This window comes from Canis lupus, chromosome X (assembly GCF_011100685.1).
Source record: "Canis lupus familiaris isolate Mischka breed German Shepherd chromosome X, alternate assembly UU_Cfam_GSD_1.0, whole genome shotgun sequence".
Taxonomy (NCBI): Eukaryota; Metazoa; Chordata; class Mammalia; order Carnivora; family Canidae; genus Canis; species Canis lupus.
The window spans coordinates 122420060-122440274 of record NC_049260.1 but is presented as its reverse complement, the minus strand read 5'-3'; the positions used below and the strand labels follow the sequence as shown (position 1 = coordinate 122440274).

Below are 20215 nucleotides of genomic sequence, written 5' to 3'. Positions count from 1 at the left end.
GTGGGCCATCACTGCTGTCCCCACACAGCCAGGGGTGGGAGCCCATTTTCCAAGCACTTTCGAAGGAAAAACACAGATGTCCACCCCCCGCCCCCCCGGCCCACTCTGACTTTGATTCCAGCCACCCCTGCCCAGCTCACCCTGCAAACCTGCTCACCAGTCAGGGGGGAAATGGTACTCCTGACTGCCCCGCACTGCAAATCTCAGGAAGACAAGCAAGAGCATAAGGACAACTGACAAAAAAGATGCATTGCTGTGCTATTACAAATGTCGCGTATCCGGGTAAGCGTTTGGGGACCGTGGGGCCTTATCAGGGCGCTCCAAAGCCAGGGCACGCGTGGCCAGCATCTCTCTTGGCAGATCCACTTTCTGCTGAGAACACCTGTCCATTGCCCCCCACCCTGTACTAGTCATCTGTGGACGTGAGTCCCATGAAAAAAAGAGCTCACGTTAATAGTCAAGTTGGCTTGTCCAGGAGAACCAATGGGCTGACACTAGACTGGCCTGCAGGAGTGACAAGGGTCACTTACCAGAGCGATGGAAATGGACATCAGAGCCCACGGATCTGGTTTCTTTCTGGTTCCCCTCACGTGGCACGTGTTGCCCCAGTCCGGGTCAGGCCACAGGTGACCCAGATGAGGCTGGAGTCCCAGTGCATGGCCTCCTGCCACTGTCCCTTGCTCTGCACAGGGACGGGTTTGCCAGCCCTGACGAAGATTGTGCGTCAGGAAAACACAGACTTCCCGATGACCCATGCGTGGGCTTCCAAGGACGCTTCCTGATACTCCTTTTTCCACTGGAAAACCCCACGTTGCAGGTCTGTCTGAGCAGAGCTGGAGGTAAGGTGCTAAGGGGGCCACAGCCACGCCAAGTTTATGATGCGCCAACAAGGACGAACGTGATGCAAAGAGCAGAAGACAATCAAAGGACAAGGGGATGCAAATCCAGTGAAAGGGAACATGAGAGAAAAGCAAGTTATAAGAAGGCTAGAACTTTCCAAAAGTTGTAAATGCCTGAAACTCATTTGAACAGGGCTATGTCAAACTTCTACGTCAAGGTCTTTGTTTCTATCGGTATCTCTCACTTCTGGAGCCGTCCTAGTGACTGGAGCTCCAAGAAGCGTGCTCGGAAGGAACTCTGCTTCCGGGTCTTCCCACGGGGTCCTGATGTCGCGGCCAGCCGCCCCTGGTGGCAGGGAAGGTGCACGCTCCTCGGAAGCCCAGCCCTGGGGCTGCCAGCACACGCTCACCTGCCAGAGATCCCGGCGGTGAGGACGGCTGGAAGGAGGTGGCAAGCCGATCAGGACGCTGGGTTGAGAATCCCCGGGGCAGAATCCCTGGGCCCAGCTGGGGGGGGCGGTAGGCAGTGTGGACGGAATAGGGGGAGCCTGTCCGCCGCTCGCCACCCCCCGCCGCAGCCCGGGAGCCTGAGGTCAATGCCATTTAGAAGGGTGTGCCCTGTCTCCTCAGGGGTCTGCTTCTCCTGCCTGAGTGCACCTCACAGGGTGCGGGGGGGGGGGGGCGCGGGGGGCGGTGATTCTTATTTAAGGAGTGATTCACCAACACTCTCATATGGCAAAAATCTCCATCTTTAACTTACGTTACTCCTGAATGCAAAAATATCCAAAGCAGCCGAACCTGCAATATTATAAAAATGTCCTGTGAAAGGCAGATCGAACGAGAGAGCCGTTACGGGGCCCGCTCTGTGCAAAATCCGAACCCATCCTGTTTCTTTTCCGATCCGACGATCGGCAGCAGCCTCGACGTGGGGGGGGTGGGCGGCTGCTTGAGGGGGAGCAGCTAAGTGTGAAGCTTCAGGCACTGAGGGTGGGAGGAGGGGCAGGGAGGCCGGGGTGGTCATTGCTGGGGGTCTGGGGGGGCAGAAGGCAGCGAGGAGGGTGAGCCTGGGGGGCAGGGGGGCAGCTGGTGCCCTGTCTTACCCGGAGCCCACACTGACGGGAGAGGCCGGAGGGTCCCCCGTCCCCCCGCCCTGGCCCAGGGCTCCGAGAAGAGGGGACCTGGGCGCTGCTTGGCCTCTAGAGGCAGCCGGGGGTGCCCATGGGAGGCAGTGTTCAGGCACAGGGACAGATGCTGTCCTGTTTCTGCCCACGGGGCAACAGGCTCAGAGGGGAGGCGTCACCTCCTGTGGCCTGACAACTGGGCACGAGCAGTCCATGAGTTTACTGGCCCTGAGTCCAACCTCAGACCCTTTCGCGATGACTTTGAGGTGATGTCCCAGTCCGGCCACGGCCTGGTTCTAGAAGTCTCTCCAGTCCCCTCCATCTACAGGCTCCTAGAGGATTAAAGTGCTTTCAGTGCTTCTACCTGGAAACACTAACAAGTCTTGGTGTGAGGCGAACGGTCCCACAGGAGGAGACAGACTGCTCCCCCGGAGCCCCAGGCACCCGAGCCCACGGCCGGCTGTCCTCGCACTTGCATGCGTAGCTGCGTGCATCTGCCCAGATGTCCGCTCTGCACGTGTGCCGGCACGCCGGTGCACGCCGCATCGTCACTGAGCACAGGGAGGGGAGCCGGGGGGGCCCCGTGTCCTAATCCCAGGCCTGTCCTGGACCGGCGCCGTCACACCGCGCTGGGGGCGGCCGCACATCCCGGGTCTCCCTGGAGTCTCCGAGCCGTGGGGTGCCGCTCAGACGCGGCTCTTCGGAGGGCCAAGGACGCCAGCGCCTTTTTGCCGCCACTCTTCTCCGAGGGCTTCCCTGCACCACGGGTCTTCTGAGGACGGCCCGGCCACGATCTGCCCTCGAAGGCTTTGCCACACTCGCCACCCGTGGCGCCCTGGCCGCCTGCACAGGGCTCCTTGCCCTCCGGGGCGCGCTGCTGTCCGGGCAGCTGGGCGCCGGGGCCACCCTCGCCGCCGGGCGCCAGCCGGTGCTCCCGCCGGTGCTCCAGGAGCACGAAGCCGCTCGGGAACGCCCGCCCACAGTCTCGGCGCCCGTGGGGCCTCTCCTGGTGGTGAGTGGCCTGGTGCTTGAAGAGGTTGGCCCGGCGGCCGAACGTCCGGCCGCACTCGCTGCACTCATAGGGCTTCTCGCCGCTGTGCACGCGCTGGTGCTGACTGAGCCCCGAGCATCCCCGGAAGGCCTTCCCGCACTCCTTGCACGCGAACGGCTTCTCCCCGCTGTGCACGCGCTGGTGGTGGATGAGCTGGGAGACGCCCTTGAAGGCCTTCAGGCACTGGCCGCACGCGTAGGGCTTGGCCCCGCCGTGGGTGCGCTGGTGCTCGATGAGGTTGGAGCTCCGGCCGAAGGCCTTGCCGCACTCGGGGCACGCGTACGGCCGCTCGCCGCTGTGCACACGCCGGTGCTCCAGGAGCGCGAAGCGGCGCCGGAAGGGCTTCCCGCACTCGGGGCACGCGAACGGCTTCTCGCCGCTGTGGATGACCTGGTGCTTGATGAGGTTGGAGCTGCGCGTGAACGTCTTCCCGCACTCGGGGCACGCGTACGGCTTCTCGCCGCTGTGGATGCGCCGATGCTCCAGGAGCGCGAAGCTGCGCCCGAAGAGCTTCCCGCACTCGGGGCACGCGTACGGCTTCTCGCTGCTGTGCACCACCCGGTGCTTGATGAGGTTGGAGCTGCGCGTGAACGACCTGCCGCACTGCTGACACAGGTAGCGCCTCTCCGCGGCGGCCGAGCAGCGCGGCCCGAGGACCGGCCCCGGCCCGGCCCCCCGGCCACTGCCCTGCCTCGCCTCTCCTGCCTCGCCCGGGCAGCCGCTCTGGCCTTCGTCCCCGGGGCGGTCACCCCCGCTGCAGCCTGCCTCTGGAGAAGAAGCAGCTTTCCCTCTGTGCCCCGGTGTGTCCCCCGGTGGCCCGGCTCCCTGGCTCTTGTTATTACCGGCTGGAAGGTCGGTCCTTGGGAGTTCCTCTAAGCAATGTTTCGGCTTCGAAATCGATGTCCTGGTCTTGATCCTGTCGTCTAGAAAGACAGAGAATACCCACTAGTGTCACTCGCTCCCTGGAGCTTGATTTAGGGCTCGTTCTCCCTTCTTACTCCCACACCAGAGCCCAGGAGGGATGAATCCGGAGAGGAGGACCGGCGGGAAGGCGCAAGGTGATTGCCCACACACAGGACAGGAAGGCGGGAGAACGTGGGAATGAGCTGGAAGCAGCAGAACTGCGGTGACCCCGCAGGAGGTGCTTCCTTCATCTGGAGCCTCAGCGGGAACTCCCTGTGACGTTTAGGTCTGCCACAAAAGCGAATTGCTCACCCAAAGTGGTGGCACTACCCTCCTCTGACTGCTGCTGTTTGTGAGTGGTGCGGGTGAGGCGGCCCAGGGCCCCACACTCACCTGTCTGTATCCCTGCGGCGGCCGGTGTTCCACACATGTCTGCTCCCCAGGGCCCCTCTCCTTGTTCCAGCCAGGAGACCAGGTGAGGCTTGGAGGACAAAAAGCCTGTCCATGGAAATGAAGCAGATCAGTCACTCTGGAACCCAGCCCAGCCTTAGTATCTTCAGGAACAGAGAACAAAGAACTTTCTAGAGAGGGCCACTGGGAAGGTCCAGAGTAAGGACAGAGCCTCTGTAAGGAAGGAAAGGACTATGAATGTACATGGGCCAGGCGGGCATGGTGGCGGTGAGGGGGGCCAAGAGGATAATGATGTTACCATGTTGTCTGCAGAGAGGACCGGAGGCTCGTGGGAAATGGGGAATGTGAGTGGTGATCCCAAGGGACAAGGGGCTGGAGCAGGGACCCAGAGGGGGCAAGGCCCCATGGGAGTATTAGGAAGCAGACAGAGCTGAGGAACGCCTGTGCCCCAAAAGCCCCGTTTCCACCATTCAACGGAACAGATGTCTCAGTTCCTTAGGCCAAACTCAACCGGCGATTCCAGAACTCCCCTTGAGCCTTGGATCTGCGCAGAGGGTCAGAAAGAACCAAGGGGAAGAAACTAGCCTCCCTCTGTGTGGTGAGATTACAGAGATGAGATCTGTAGGGAAGAGATGCAGCAGGGAAGCGTGCCTAGCTCCTTTCTGGATTTCTCCAGGCTCAACACCAAGTGCCCGTCTTAGCCTCGATACAAGGAAAAGGAGCAGCTCCGCTCTATAACGTGAAATGAATGTACGAGTCAACCTTGAGAAGAATGAGTTAAGTCTACAACAGTGGATATAAATATTCAAGGATAATGTGCACCCATCTTTTGCATAGAAGAGGTGCATGTGACCCCTGAGTTCATATGCAAAGTAAGTTTGATCCCCCCACCCCCACCCCGCGCGCATTTACCACTTGCAAGTCAAAAGCATCTAGCTGCAAACCATTCTACAGACACAGAAGCCAAAAGCTGGGCTGCAGCAGACTACTGCTCCCATGCAAAAATGCATTTATTCTTGGGCCCACAGTCACCAACAAAGCAACTTAAAAATAAATTGAGTTTGGAGACAGAGTAGTGGGACCGGACACGTGTGTCACATCCTTACCCAGTGACTCCAAATGGCCATAGTTCTCCAGCATCACTCTCTTGTATAGGATCCTTTGTCGGAGGTCCAGAAGCTTCCATTCTGTCTTGGTGAAGTACACAGACACGTCTTCAAATGATACCAGCACCTAAAACGAGCCATTGCTATGGCTGAGGGGCATTCGCCCCCATGAGTCCCAGGATAAGAGGGCAGCAATTAAACATGGGGTGGGGGGACCCGAGAACCCAGCATTTAAGGGGGGACCGGGAGTTGCAGGAGCTGCAAGGTGGGGGGACACGTGGAGGCGGCAGATGGAGACAATCAGGGAGCCCCACTCACCTTGGGTCTGGCCTTCAAGAGGATGGCTGCCATCGCAGGGGTGCAGACAAGCTATGGGGGTTGGAAAAGCCCAGTGTGAGATGAGGTGCACCCAACTCCACACGACCTCATCCAAGTCAGGTCCCATTCCCAGCAACTGGGGGACAGGACTTCGCCACATCCTTATGGGAGTCAGTCCAACCAACTGACACTTTCCCAAACCGAGCTTCTGTCCTCGCTCGTCACCTGGGCAGTGGGCCATCAGACAGGGAGTCTTTCTTCCTCTTTTTTGCTTCCTTCTTGCCATGCAGGCAGCACCCCACCCCGACTTTCCAGCCACCCATAGAAGCTCCACTGTCACTACCCCTTTTCCTCTGAGTGCCGGGTTGCTCACAGGAAAACTGTAGCACGCACACACACACACACACACACACACACAGCACTCCACCCATAAACAGACTCACTCTCCAGGAAAAGAGAAAGATGAGAATAGCAAGACGCACTTTGGGGGGATCTGCAATAGCTGGAGGGGCGCTCTCGGAAGGGGTGAGCTGAAGGCTGAGAACTGAAGGCTGGGGGCAAGCACAGACAGTAGCAGGTAAGGGCATGGCCCATATCCAGGCCTCAGACAGGCCTGGGCTTAGGGGTCCTGGTGTTGAAACTGGGGGCGGGTGGGGAGTGCAGAGGGCGAAGCCATGTGGCTGCTCTGGGGACAGAATCAGATTTCGCTGGGTCAGTTCTCAATGCTGGAGAACAGTGAGGGCAAAAGGGACTTTGCTCTGAGGATGTTATCCCCACCAACTGGAGACCACAGTGTGGAACTTCCTGGTGGGGAAGCCGAAGAACCAGGTGGTGGCTGGTGGGGCAGTGGGTCCAGGGTGCTTAGGCTGCGTGGGTGACTGCAGCTTATTTCTGCTATAGGAGAGAGGGCGACATTTTTGATACCTGCATTCTGTCATTTGGGATATTATGCTGCTTGAAATTAGCATCTCTAGCAAGGAGAGAGAGGGTATTTTGTGTATGTGTGTGTTAAGGATTAAAAACGACTTTACAGTCGGAGAAGGACAAACATTATATGTTCTCATTCATTTGGGGAATATAAATAATAGTGAAAGGGAATAGAAGGGAAGGGAGAAGAAATGTGTGGGAAATATCAGAAAGGGAGACAGAACGTAAAGACTCCTAACTCTGGGAAACGAACTAGGGGTGGTAGAAGGGGAGGAGGGCGGGGGGTGGGAGTGAATGGGTGACGGGCACTGGGGGTTATTCTGTATGTTAGTAAATTGAACACCAATAAAAAATAAATTAAAAAAAAAACGACTTTAACACAAACAGCAGACTTCCTTAGGGTTGAAGAAACCTTACTGAGAAACAACAAAATGGGAAAGTGTTATTTGGCTCCCTTATGACTTAGGAAATTCAAGACTATATTGGCTTTATCAGGATGAAGCAGGCAAACCAAAAAGGCTGGAAAACACCCTCCACATGATTAGCCACGGATCTTCTAAAATTCTCAGAAAAGTAGTGAAGCAATGCCAGCTTATCTCATTCCAATAAGAGCTACCCTTAGAGTCAGGCCAAGGGCGGACTGTCCTGTGTGGTCGGTGGGCCCAGTGCCCAAGGGCAGGCTGTCTCGCGATGGGTGCAGCTTCCATCAAGTGCCTAGGATGGGAAGGACATACACAAATGAGACTTGAGAAATAAAAACTCCTCCTCCTTCAAAAAAAAAAAAAAAAAGAGAGGGCGAGGGGACAGGGTCCCAAGGCACTTAAATTCCTGCAAGGTCCCTCATCACCCAGGATCAGCTGTCAATCAACATTGGCCCAGAATAAGTAAACTCATATATCAGATGAAGAAATTTCTATTAATCAGAGAGGAAGACTCCTTTTGGGTGGGATGCACACTGAGACCACTGGGTGGAAGACCCAGGGAGAGGGGATGGCCACATGATGTCAAAATGTCCTCCCCTGTGCACTGCTGGCCACGCGACAGAAAACCAGCCTGAGGGCTGGACGGAGGCAGCAAGGACCTGCTGTGAGGACGGACGCCACCCCAGGGGAGCGCCCAAGGCTCTTGCCAAAGCTCCACCCAATTCTCACCCAGCCTTGGGACCCCACACCCAGTTCATAGGGAAGAAGGAGCACTTCAACCCGCCCTGTGAGGAAGCAACCAGCACGTCTGTCTTCGGCTCTTGTCTTCGGCTCAGGTCGTGATCCCAGGGTCTTGGGATTGAGTCCCCGCAGGGAGCCTGCTTCTCCCTCTGCCTGTGTCTCTGCCTCTCTCTCTCTCTGGGTCTTTCATGAATAAATAAATAAAATCTTAAAAAAAAACGGCCAGTAGTCAAGTGCACCCTCCTGATGAGACGCTGGCGTGCAGGAAAGGGGAGTCAAAGGCACCGGGGACTCTGACAGGAGACTGCGGGGCGGCTCTCGGAGGACAGCGGGCGGGGGCCCAGTGGTGCTGCTCACAGTGGTGTTGGATGGATAATGGCCCTGGGTCATGGAAGGACATGTCCTTCTGGAAGCACTTAGGGAGAAAGCAGCGTGGGAACTTATTTTAAAATATTAGCCCTTAGAAACGACAAATACCCACCATTTGCTTCGACGTGGATGGACCTGGAGGGTATTATGCTGAGTGAAGTAAGTCAAGCGGAGAAGGACAAACATTATATGGCCTCATTCATTTGGGGAATATAAAAAATAGTGAAAGGGAATAAAGGGGAAAGGAGAGAAAATGAGTGGGAATTATCAGAAAGGGAGACAGAACATGAGAGACTCCTAACTCTGGGAAATGATCAAGGGGTAGTGGAAGGGGAGGTGGGCGGGGGGTGGGGGTGACTGGGTGACGGGCACTGAGGGGGGCACTTGGCGGATGAGCACTGGGTGTTATGCTATATGTTGGCAAATTCAACTCCAATAAAAAAATCTAAAAAAAAAATATTTCAGCAAAAACAAAGGAAAGAGAAAAGGGGGGGAGGGAAGGGGAAACAAAGCGAGGAGCAAACATGAGGCAGGAGGGAGGCCTCTGAGCTGAACAGCTGCGCCCTATTAGGCTCCCCCCCCCCCCTGTTGGCTTAATGCACTCCCCGCTCTGATCAAAAGGGAAAGTGGTCTGCTGCCGCCTCAGGACATCAACACAGCGACCACGTGACTCAGCACTTTCACTCCCAGGTGTATGTTCAAAAGACCTGGAAACAGGTGTTCACACGACACCGTCTGCAGCCAGGCTAACTGCAGCCTAGGACAGCAGCCGGAAGGCGGACACGACCCAAGGCGGTGCACAGACCAGATGTGGTCTGTACACACGACGGAATGTTCTGGCGCCGTGAAGGGGAGTGAGGTGCTGATCCACGCTACAGGGTGGATGAACTTGGGAGCCACCGCGCTCAGCGAGAAAAGCCAGACACGGATACAAAATGCCTCACACAGGATGATTCCACGTATATGAGGAGACCTGATACTTCACAAGAGTTGTCTTGACCTAGTTTTGAGGTCAGGTGCGAAAATTGTCTTTTCTCTGCCCTTTGCGGGCACTTTGCTAAGCCCCCGCCCCAATGATCTCCCTCATTGGGGCGCCTCCCTCTGGGACCACTAAGCACACCCCCCCATCTGGCTCCCACACTCCGGGGCCAGGTACCAGACAAGCAGGGACAGCTCCAGTGCCAGAGCCGGAGGATACCATCCCCACTCTGCACGGGGCTCCTGCAGGAACTACCGACCCCTACCCCAGGTGCCCCCCCACGTGGCCCCACGGGGCAGCTTCCTGTCTCTCGCAGCCCTAAGCAACACAGTTCTGCCTTTCATCACTCCGAATGTCACTGACCTGTGATTTGCCATCAAAAAAATCTTTGAGTCTTATAAAAGGGTGGCCCCTGCGGCACAGGGAAATCCCGAGGGTCAGAGAGCAGATGGGGAGGGCATGGAGACCAATGGCTCCATGGAAGGGGCTTCTCCCTGGGGTGATAAAAAGGTTCTGGAACTAGAAAGAGGTGGTGCTTGCCCAACACCGTGGATGTATTTCATGCCCCTGGATTGTTGGCTCTACAGCCAACAATTTTATGTTCTGTGAAAATCATCTCAAAAATCAAAGGGGGAAGGCGGGACGCCTGGGTGGCTCAGTGGTTGAGCATCTGCCTTCGGCCCAGGGCGTGATCCCACGGTCCTGGGATCCAGTCCCACATCGGGCTCCCTACAGGGAGCCTGCTTCTTCCTCTGTCTGTGTCTCTGCCTCTCTCTGTGTGTCTCTTATGAATTAATAAAATCTTAAAAAAAAAAGATTAAATGGGGAAGGTGTCACTGTCAAGTAATCCTTCTGATGTCCACAGGTTACATATGTTTTGAGAAATAGCACAAACTTCTTTGCCATGACTGTACTGCTAGGTCATGATCCATTTTGGAAAATCCACAAGTCGAAAGGAAGAAGTGTTATCCCTAGCCCCCCGCACCCCCAGCATGCTGGGCTCCCCTCTGAGCCCCCAAGAGAGAAGAGATGCTTGAGCTGTGACCTCCTGAGGGAAACACCATGCACAGGGGGAGCCAACGCTGAAGCTCAACGCCACGAGGCGCACCCAGGCGAGCCAGCCATGCGAAGCGGTCACACCCAAGTGTCCATCCCTGAGACCTAGGCCCCCAAAGGCAGCATACTTTCAAGTCTCGGAAAGAAAGATATGGCAAGCTCTCCTTATGGACCCTAATGCCAAGTAGGAAAGGGGGGACACTCCTGAGCACGCGCATAAGGAAGGACCAGGAAGGTGGGCTGCCTGAGCAAAGGAGAAGCTGAAGGATGATTGCAGGCCATGAAAACTCAGGTCTCCCCGAAACCCGAAACCCGACACTAAGCATACAGGGGAAGGGCCTCAGAGAGCAGTGCCTCAGGCAAGAAGCCAGGAAGGCCCCTCGGCCTGGTGAGCAGGTGCCCGGCATCCTCCAGGGCTGGCGCACCCCAAGGAGGGGAGCGGAGTCCCACCGTGCTCCGTGCTCGAGGCCTGGCCCAGGTGAAGCCGAGTGTGACCCCCGCCCCCGCCCCGGGGAAGGAGACCGGTGCTGCCAAGTGACATGCATCATGGCTCAGGGAAGGGAGAGGCAGCCCGTGGGCTTCGCTGCTGATGCCTCCAGGAGACCACGAGATGGGGCTATTTCCCCAGAAAAAGAAAACAGAAAACAAACAAACAAACAACGTGAAAGGCAGGCAGCACTGCCACCGGCCGATGAGGGAGACAGAACATAGACCCCTAACTCTGGGAAACGAACTAGGGGTGGTGGAAGGGGAGGAGGGCGGGGGTGGGGGTGACTGGGTGACGGGCACTGAGGGGGGCACTTGACGGGATGAGCACTGGGTGTTATTCTGTATGTTGGCAAATTGAACGCCAATAAAAAATAAATTCATTATTAAAAAAATAAACTAGAAAAAAAAAGGAATTGGGGCTGTTTCATCTGCAAGGAGTGACGCAGGGCGGCTGCAGTCAGGCTCCTTCCTTCCTGGTGGAAGTTGCCCTGAGCTCCAGCAATTCAACACCCCAAGTCCCTCCTCCTGGCGCCGGGAGTCTTCCCTGGGGATCACAGCACTTGCTACCCACCTGGTGGAAGGGCCTGGGGCCCCAGGGAGGCCACAGGTCAGCCCAGGGTCTTCAGGGCTGCCCGACCTGGCAAAGCCCCCACCCATGACGATCATCCTTGCTACTGCTGTACCCCTGCCCTGGGGGACGGGGGGGGGGGGGGTGGGCAGAGGCCGAAGCGCACATAAAGAGAGCCATCTCCTAATGGGGTTCTGTCCTTCCCTGCTCAGCGGCCTCCCCGGGGTGCCCGCCTGACCCAGAGTAAACCCACCTGGCCCTTCCCCACCTCACCGTCCCCTCCTCCCACCCGCTTGCTCCCTGTGCTCCTGCCACACTGCCCTCTGAGCATTCCCTCCCGAGCACCATGCCACTCATACCTCAGGGCCTTTGCACTGGTTGTTCGTCGGTGTGGAACAGTGTCATCTCCTAGCCACACTACTTAAACTTGTAACCCAACTCCTCCCCAGCCTTCCTCTGCTCTCTTCCCTCCGGGGCACGCACCGCCATGGAACACAGCCTAATTCGGAGTTTACAATGTCTGTGCCCTGCCACTGGCACTGGACCCCCGGTGGGGCGACAGGTCTGCAGCGGCCTGGCCCACCCTGGCTGCCCCGATGATCTGCTGGGCCCGAGGGCTGCAAGAACTAGTTCCCCCGGCTCCGCTCGGCTCACTCCCTCTCCGGCTCTTGAGGGGCTTCCGTCCCACCAACGTTTGGCACCAGCAAGGGGCAGGCCCCTGAGGCGCGGGGACACGTGCGGGACCCTCACGGCCTGTGCCCGCGGAGCGGAGTGCGGGACCTCGCACCGCCAGCCACCCCGCGCTCCCCAGCACCGAGGCGCAAGAACCCACACTTACCCGGTGCCGGTGCTCTCTTCCAGCCCTGGGGGCAGGGGCAAAGCGCGGTCGCAGGAGACGACCTGGGACACACAGAGGCTGACTTTCCCGGGGCGTCCCCTGGCCCCTCGCCCCTCGCCACCTGCCGGGCCGGCGTGCCGGGCTCCGCGGGCCCCCTCCCCGCCCAGGCTGTCCCCCGCCCCCCGCCCCCCGCAGGCCCGAGACAAGGCTGCCGCCTCCGAGAAGCCCTCCGGGACAACGGCCCCGGGAGACGGCCGGATTCCCTGCCGGGTGTCGTCCCGGCGCCGCTGCGGCGAGGCGCGTTCTGCGGGGCCGTCGTCCGTCCAGCGGACCAGCGCCGAGCGGCCCGGGGCGCGGGCGGGGAGCAGGCGGGGCCGGGGCGGCGCGGCGTGGGAACCCGGCGCGGGGGGTGGGGGGCATGGAGCATGCGCGGCGCGGCGGGAGCGCGGCCCGGCCTCGCGAGTCCCCGCGCGCCCCACGGGGGTCCTGGCCCGACTCCCCGCGCGCGCCCCGGCACCTCTGCTTCCCATCCGGGCGGCTTCCAGGACTTGGGGCGCAGCGGTCCGCCCGCCGCGGTGCCCCCAGGGGACAGGGGAGGGGCGGCATTGGCCCAACACCTCCCATGGGACAGAACCGGGGCCTTTCCGTCCGGCCTGTCGTCTGTGCAGCGGTTCCGGATCCATGAGACCCTGCAGGGCACCCAGGAAGACACGGGCGCCCTTAAGCCAGGAGGGCAAAGCTGAGAAAATGGGGTGCCCTGAGCAGGCACTGGGGAGGGGCCCCGCCCGTGCAGACACGGAGGGAAAGAGAGTAGTGAGAAGAGCTGCATCCGTCTCCCCTCTGCCGCCCCCCCCCCCACCCCCCGCCCCACCTTCTGCACGGTGAGCCCTTGGGGTATCCTTTTTCCAACAGGTCACCATTCAGGTGGCAGAACCAGGATTGAAATGCACGGCCTACCCGGGACACGCGCCACCCCCCCCCAACCCACCCCGCCCCAGAATGAATTCCTGGAGATCAGGACTGTGAGAAAGGAGGTCAAAGAAAAGCAACAGGAAGACGCAGCTTACTGTGGGGCTCCCCCTTGTTTCACCCAGTCCCAGGGTGGGGGTCGGGGTGGTGGGAATTGAGCACAAGGTGGGCACCCCCTCTGCCTCTGAGCTGTACCCCTTCTTACAAAACCAGAGCTCAGGCACTTCTTTCTTCCCAATGGCCCTAAGCCCTGGTCGGGACAGCCTTGGTTTTTAGTGAGAGCTCTTCAGCATGCCCATGCTTTCGGGAGGGCAGCCGCTTGCCCCCCGCTTTAGCGGGAGAGCTAGGACACCCACTTAGGGTGCTTCTGGCTGCAGGGAGCAGGCCTCATAGGAAGCCAAGGGCAGCACAGCTTTGGGGACCCTTCCTCGGAACTGAGGCAGAGAGGTCGCCTGTGGTCCCTCTCTGAGCTCTGATGCTCAATCTTGTCCTCTCACCTGGTGACTGGCTGAGCCGGCCTGGGTCTGGGCTCTTGAGGTACAACTGGGTGAACAGTGGTCCCTCAAAAGATGTGTCATGTCCTAATTCGTGGAACCTGTGACTGACCTTTTCAGGAAAAAGTATCTTTCTTCGCAGATGTGATGGAGGTAAGAATCTTGAAATCATCTTGGGTTCTCCAAATGTGCCCTAAATCTGATGACCAGGATCCTTATTTTTTTAATAGTATTTATTTATTTGAGAGAGAGAGAGAGAGAGCACGTAGAAACAGGGTTGCAGGACGGAGGGAAAAGTAGGCTCCCCACTGAGCAGGGAGCCTGTTGTGGGGCTCTATCCCAGGACCCTGGGACCATGATCTGAGCCGAAGGCAGATGCTTCACTGACTGAGCCCCCCAGGCGCCCCGACAAGGGTCATTATAAGAGACAGAAGATACACATGAAGAGAAGTCCACATGCTGACAAAGACAGAGGCTGGGGTGGTGCAGCCCCAAAGCCAGGAATGCTTAGAGCCCCATGAAACTGGACAAGGCAAGGAAGACGTCTCCGCTCCCTGACTTTGGAAGGAGTGCAACCCTGCCCACACCTCTATTTTGGGCTCTGGCCTCCAGAACCATGAGATAATACATTCTTACTGTTTCAAGCTACCTGGTTTGTGGGAATTTGTTGCAGCAGCCCCAGAAAACTCATACACAAGGGAGGGGCCTGGTCATGAGCCAGCAAGGGAAGGGGCTGCGCCTCTATGCCCCCCATCAGCTAGGAGTAATGGGAGGGGGCAACTGTGGATAAGGTAGCCCCTTTGGCCTTGGGCATTCAACCCTTACGGGAGGGAGGGAGCAAGAGCCTGAGGACACGGGGAAGGTGCTAGAAGTGCATTCCAGCATCCACTGCAGCGTGCAATGGCTGTAACAGGGCTATACAAATAGAGAAAAGAGAGACAATGCACAATTGTGTTCCACGGTTTTGGGTTACCATTAACTAAAGTTAGTTGGAGGGTATTATGCTGAGTGAAATAAGTCAATCGGAGAAGGACAAACATTATATGGTCTCATTCATTTGGGGAATATAAAAAATAGTGAAAGGGAATAAAGGGGAAAGGAGAGAAAATGAGTGGGAAATATCAGAGAGGGAGACAGATCATGAGAGACTCCTAACTCTGGGAAACGAACTAGGGGTGGTGGAAGGGGAGGAGGGTAGGGGGTGGGGGTGACTGGGTGATGGGCACTGAGGGGGGCACTTGGCTGGATGAGCACTGGGTGTTATTCTATATGTTGGCAAATTGAACACCAATAAAAAATAAATTTATAAAATAAAAAAATAAAGTTAGTCTGGAGAGCATCAGGATGCCTGAAGCAAAAGAAATGGATAAACCAGGACATCTGGGGGACTCAGTGGTTGAGCGTTTGCCTTGGGCTCAGGGTGTGACCCCGGAGTCCCAGGATCAAGTCCCGCATCAGGCTCCCCACAGGGAGCCTGCTTTTCCCCTCTATGTTCCTGCCTCTCTTTCTGTGTCTCTCATGAATAAATAAATAAAATATTTTATGGTCTCATTCATTTGGGGAATATAAAAAATAGTGAAAGGGAATAAAGGGGAAAGGAGAGAAAATGAAAATATCAGAGGGAGACAAAACATGAGAGACACCTAACTCTGGGAAACGAATAAGGGGTAGTGGAAAGGGAGGTGGGCGGGGGTGGGGGTGACTGGGTGACGGGCACGGAGGGGGGCACTTGGTGGGATGAGCACTGGGTGTTATGCTATATGTTGGCAAATTGAACACCAATAAAAAATAAAAAATAATAAGTTAAACATTTTTTTTCTTAAAAAAAAAAAGAAATTGATAAGCCCATAATTGTTATCAGGGGGAAAATTTTCCTTCTAGATTTTTTCTATTTTTTTTTTTCTTATGAGGAGTTTCAAACACACACCAAGCCTAGAGTAATGAAACGAAAGCCAGCGGCACAGTGGCCAGCTCCAACAGTGACTTGCACACGGCCATCCTGCTCCATCCCTCCTCCCACCTCCTTCCCTTATTGTGGAGGGAGGCCCAGCCTTCCTTGAGAGAGGCTGCCCCACCCCCACCCCCCACCCCAGCCAGGGAACGGTGCCCTGAGCACCACAAGCCCAGATTTGGCCACTCTGCAATAGGTCCCAGGGACCTCAGTGGGGAAAGGGACTGAGGAGGAGTCCAGGGGAATCTCAAATTGTCAGTGGGAAGTGAGGGAGCCTCTTGCTGGGGAGGAAGGGGCTTGTGCCAGGGGTGGGAAGGCCAGGCCTAAGGAGGCCATGGGACAAATTTGCAGGGGGCGGCCTCTGGGGTGGTGCCTGCAAAGGATACCCCCCACCCCCCTCCGCTGTGTGCTGTGGCTGACTTGCTCTGCCAGCCCATTCATGGAGGGGGCGGTCTGGGGCACCCGCAGAGCCTGGAGTGGTGTCCTCTAGGCCCCAGACACTAGCTGAGGTTGACAGAGCCCAGGCCTGACTACAACATGTGAGGTGAGCTTATTTGTGAACAGATGTACAAGACAAGCTGTTTCTTTTCTTTTTTCTTTTTCTTTTTCTTTATTCATTCATGAGAGACGCAGAGACACAGGTAGAGGGAGAAGCAGGCTGCCAGTGGGGAGTCCGGTGGGGGACTCGATCCCAGATCCCAGAATCCCAGGGGTCATGACCTGAGCCGAAGGCGGACGCTCAACTGCTGAGCCTCCCAGGCGCCCCAAGACAAGCTGTTTCTATGCAGGTCCCCTCACCTCTGCATGGATGGAGTGTGGAGGGGCGTCCAAACCGTAGCCCTGGGAGACAGGGGCCCTGGGGCGCGCTGTAGCTGGGGACGCACATGGTAGTCGGTGCTCCAGGTCACATGGTCAGCACACCAAGTGGCGCGTGGCTCATGTGGTGGGGGATGTCCTGTCACACGCGGGGCCAGTCCTCATACCCTTGGGGCCCTCAGAGCCAGGCTGGTGGGGGCAGCGATGCTGGGATTGGGTGCCAGGAGGGAGCAAAGCCCTCCCTTCCAAACAGGCCACTTTGGCATTTGTGGGTCAGAAGCTCAGCTGGAGTCGGAGGTCTTCTGATGACTGCAGTTGTTGCTCCGGGCCCTGAATGTCCCAGAGGGCAGCCACCACGGTCCCTTTGCCGTGTCTCCTCACTGTGGCCACCACTGTCCCCCACCGTGTGTCCCTAGGTGCCACGCTGCCCCAAGACCCCGCCTCTTTCTAGTGTCAAGTCTTGGCTCTGGCATCCGGCTGCTCTGTGGGTCGGGGAAGGCCTGTCGGTTGCAATCGGGACCCGCGCTTCCTCGATCCCGCCCAGAGAGAGAGAAGCCCTCCTCAGACAGAATGTGGATCCTTCCCTTCCTCTCTGTGGGCCATCTGGGTGATGGGCTGCCCAGATCACTAATAGTCGCCCTAGGAATGCCATGCGCCGCTGGCCTTGGACCACTCAGGTGTCCCTCTGGGTTTGAGGATGGGGGGTTACCATCCCTTGAGCTGCACGGGGGAGGGACAGACACACGTAGCAAAGATGAAAGGGGAAATGGCTTCTGGGCGGGCAGCCAGCAGTGTCCTGTCTCCAGGCATTCCTTTGGGCGACAGGGACTGTGGCCAGAAGGAACACCAGCTTTTCCAAGATGTCCTGGTGGAGGGGAGGGTAACTTTGCAGGAGCCCAGGACAGTTGCTCAGCCCGAGGCCGACCTGCCACCAGCTGTACCTCGCTCTCCAGTGACCATTCTCACTAGCGGCCCATCCCCTGGCCCATGCCTACACTTGGGAGGTGGGGGCAGGTAAGGCATGTCTGTATGTGGATTTGTCCTTGGGCCGCCTGGAATTTTCCATGACGCCCCACTTCTGTCCCAAGCCCAGACGTGTCCTCAGAGTCCCTACCCCTTATATCCAGCTGCATTCTAGACATCTGCACTTGGATGCTTCCAACTCACATGTCCAAAATGGAACTCATGATTTTCTACCCAGGCTGGTGCTTTTCCCGAGCCCCCAGCCACAGCGAGTGGAATCCCCGTACACTCATGCCAAAGGCCAGAAATTGAGGCTGTACCCCTTGCTCACCTTCCCCATCCAATTATTCCTAGTGTTTGGTTAGGTCTCCACGTGTTTTAGGTCTGTTAAATCTGCCCCATCAGTTCCATGCCACTGCCACTGCTGTTGCTCAGGCCACTGCCATCTATCATGGGACAGCCCCCGGTGCCTCTCAATAGGCTTTCTGCCTCCACTTCGTCCCCCCCTATCATTCTTCCAAAAGAAAGCCAGATGAAGGATCTGGAAATAGAATGTGATCATGTCACACGCACACAAGTGAGTGCACTTGCACCGCTGACTTCGAACTTTTCAAGGTGTTCCCAACTCTTTTAGGTAAAGACCAGCCTCTCCTTGAGGCCCATGAAAACTGCCCGGTCTGTTCTCTCTAGCCTCAGTGCATGACACTCGCCTCTGCTCCTGCCACACTGGTCTTCTTTCAGTCTGATGCTCACCAGGTTTCTTTCAGCCCCAGGACCTTTGCACAGGCAGTTCCATCAACTGATGTGTAGCCCACCTCCCCAAAGAAGAGCAGAAAATGCCAGGTCTGCATGCTCTCAGCTTCCCTTGGCTAATGCATGGTTTCACGACCCTGGCCCCATCAGTCAGAAGCACCTGCTGCCAACTGAATCCAGAGCTGGGAAGAAGCAGGGGCCACACATATTCCACTAGAGTGGGTGGGTGACAGCAGGGGCAGTTAAGACCTGTTTGCTGGGGAGTGGCTGCAGCCGTGGTTCTCGTGACAGCGCTCGCATCTTACATTGCTGGTGCAAACCAGTGTCTGTGCCCAGTTGTGGGAGGGGGCTTCCGAGGTGCCTTCACTAGCCCAGAGCAGCAGTGGGATTCAGACCCTCGCTCCTCTCTGCAAAGCCTCCAAGGAGGGCACTTGATGGGATGAGCGCTGGGTGTTATCTGTTGGCAAAATCGAACTTAAATAAAAACAAATTAAAACAAATAAAAAAAAAAGCCTCCAAGCCTGGCCCTCCAGCCCTCTGCAAATGCCTGTGGGACACCCGCCATCCTTCAGCTTATTCCCTTTGTGCTTCCAGCAACCAGTCTGCTTCTGTCATGTGCAACTAAGAACTACGATGGACTAAGGTTCTGCAGAGGCTGTGTGATCTCCCACTGCGTTAGGTAGTCCCTGCCCCGGGCTCAGGGGGCCTGTGGGCTCTTGGAGCTTGGCAGGTCTTTATGCAATCCTTTATCGGCTCTTCTTACTCCAGCCTTCTTTTAACATTGCTGTTTGTTAATAGTTATGAATATTTAGAGGCTTCATATTACTTGTTGGAAACCAGATTGAGAGAAAGGATATGTTTTGAGAAACTGAGAGGAAAAAAGATCTAAAGAAAGAAAGAAAACAACGGAACAGAACCCCAGTGATCTGTGGAACAGTATGACCAAAGGCTTAATGTGTGTATTTGGGATCCTAAGAGAGAAGAGAGAGAATGGGAGGAAAAACTGCTTAAAGAAAAAGTGACATTTTCAAAATTGGGAGCTAGACACAATTTGCAGATTCAACAAGTTCTGTGAGCCCCAAGGAAGAGAAATAAAGAAAAGTCACATGTAGTCGCATCCTGGTCAGAATAATAAATAAAGAGAAAATCTGGAAAACAGTCAGAAAGCAGTACCTTTAGCTAACCTTTAACAAGAACCCCACTGAGTTCTCATCAGAAACAATGGGCATCAAGAGTCAATTGGACTGCATTTTAAAGGGCTGAACAGGGCACTTGGGTGGCTCAGGGTGTGATCCCGGGGTCCTGGGATTGAGTCCCACATCAGGCTTCCCGCAGGGAGCCTGCTCCTCCCTCTGCCTGTGTCTCTGCCTCTCTTTGTGTGTCTCTCATGAATAAATAAATAAAATATTTAAAAAATATATAAAGTGTCATACAACAACAAAAGACAGCTTTCAACTCAGAACTCTCTATCTCTGGGGAAAAGATTATTCAGAAATGAAAGTTGAAATAAGGACCTTTTCAGAGAAATGAAAGCCAAGAGAATTCCTCAATAGACCTGTGCTAATAGAAATGATAAAGGAGGTCTTTCAATCTAAGGAAACACGATAGTGGAAGGAAAATTTGATTTTGGGGTAGAGATGACGAACACCAGAAATGGTAAACACGTAGGCAAATATTAAAAAAAAAACCCACATACTTGCTTTTGCTTTGTTTTTAATACATATGACTATTTATTTATTTTTAAGATTTTATTTATTTATTTATTTATGTATGTATGTATGTATGATAGACATAGAGAGAGAGAGAGAGAGAGAGAGAGAGAGAGGCAGAGACACAGGAGGAGGGAGAAGCAGGCTCCACGCCGGGAGCCCGATGCGGAACTCGATCCCGGGACTCCAGGATCGCGCCCTGAGTCAAAGGCAGGCGCCAAAGTAGGGATGAGCCTGGCTGAGCCACCCAGGGATCCCACATACTATTATTTAAAGTAAATATTATAATTGCATATTGCAGGTTTTTAAAATTTTTTTTTTATATTGCAGGGTTTATACTACAGGTAGACCTAATACACATGGCAACTACAGCATAAGGACTGAGGTAGGCGGGGAATGAATCTATCTGGTGGAAATCTTTT

At 56.0% G+C, this 20215-nt stretch overlaps 1 protein-coding gene across 3 annotated transcripts; it reads right to left on the bottom strand.

Moving 5' to 3' along the window:
- Window positions 1–1643: 1643 nt before the first annotated feature.
- Window positions 1644–12485, bottom strand: ZFP92 (ZFP92 zinc finger protein). Of its 3 annotated transcripts, none has more exons than XM_038588638.1 (6): window positions 12139–12485; window positions 7293–7390; window positions 5750–5800; window positions 5432–5558; window positions 4308–4412; window positions 1645–3934 (listed from the first exon to the last, which is right to left on the bottom strand). In XM_038588638.1, the coding sequence occupies exons 3-6, from the start codon at window positions 5780–5782 to the stop codon at window positions 2580–2582; spliced, it is 1620 nt and encodes a 539-aa protein (XP_038444566.1). In that variant the 5' UTR covers window positions 5783–5800; window positions 7293–7390; window positions 12139–12485; the 3' UTR covers window positions 1645–2579. The 3 variants fall into 3 exon arrangements, with proteins under 3 accessions (XP_038444568.1, XP_038444566.1, XP_038444567.1); XM_038588639.1 differs by lacking the exon at window positions 12139–12485 and adding an exon at window positions 7883–8402; XM_038588640.1 differs by lacking the exons at window positions 5750–5800; window positions 7293–7390; window positions 12139–12485 and adding an exon at window positions 4911–5057 and having other exon boundaries at window positions 1644–3934.
- Window positions 12486–20215: the final 7730 nt, after the last annotated feature.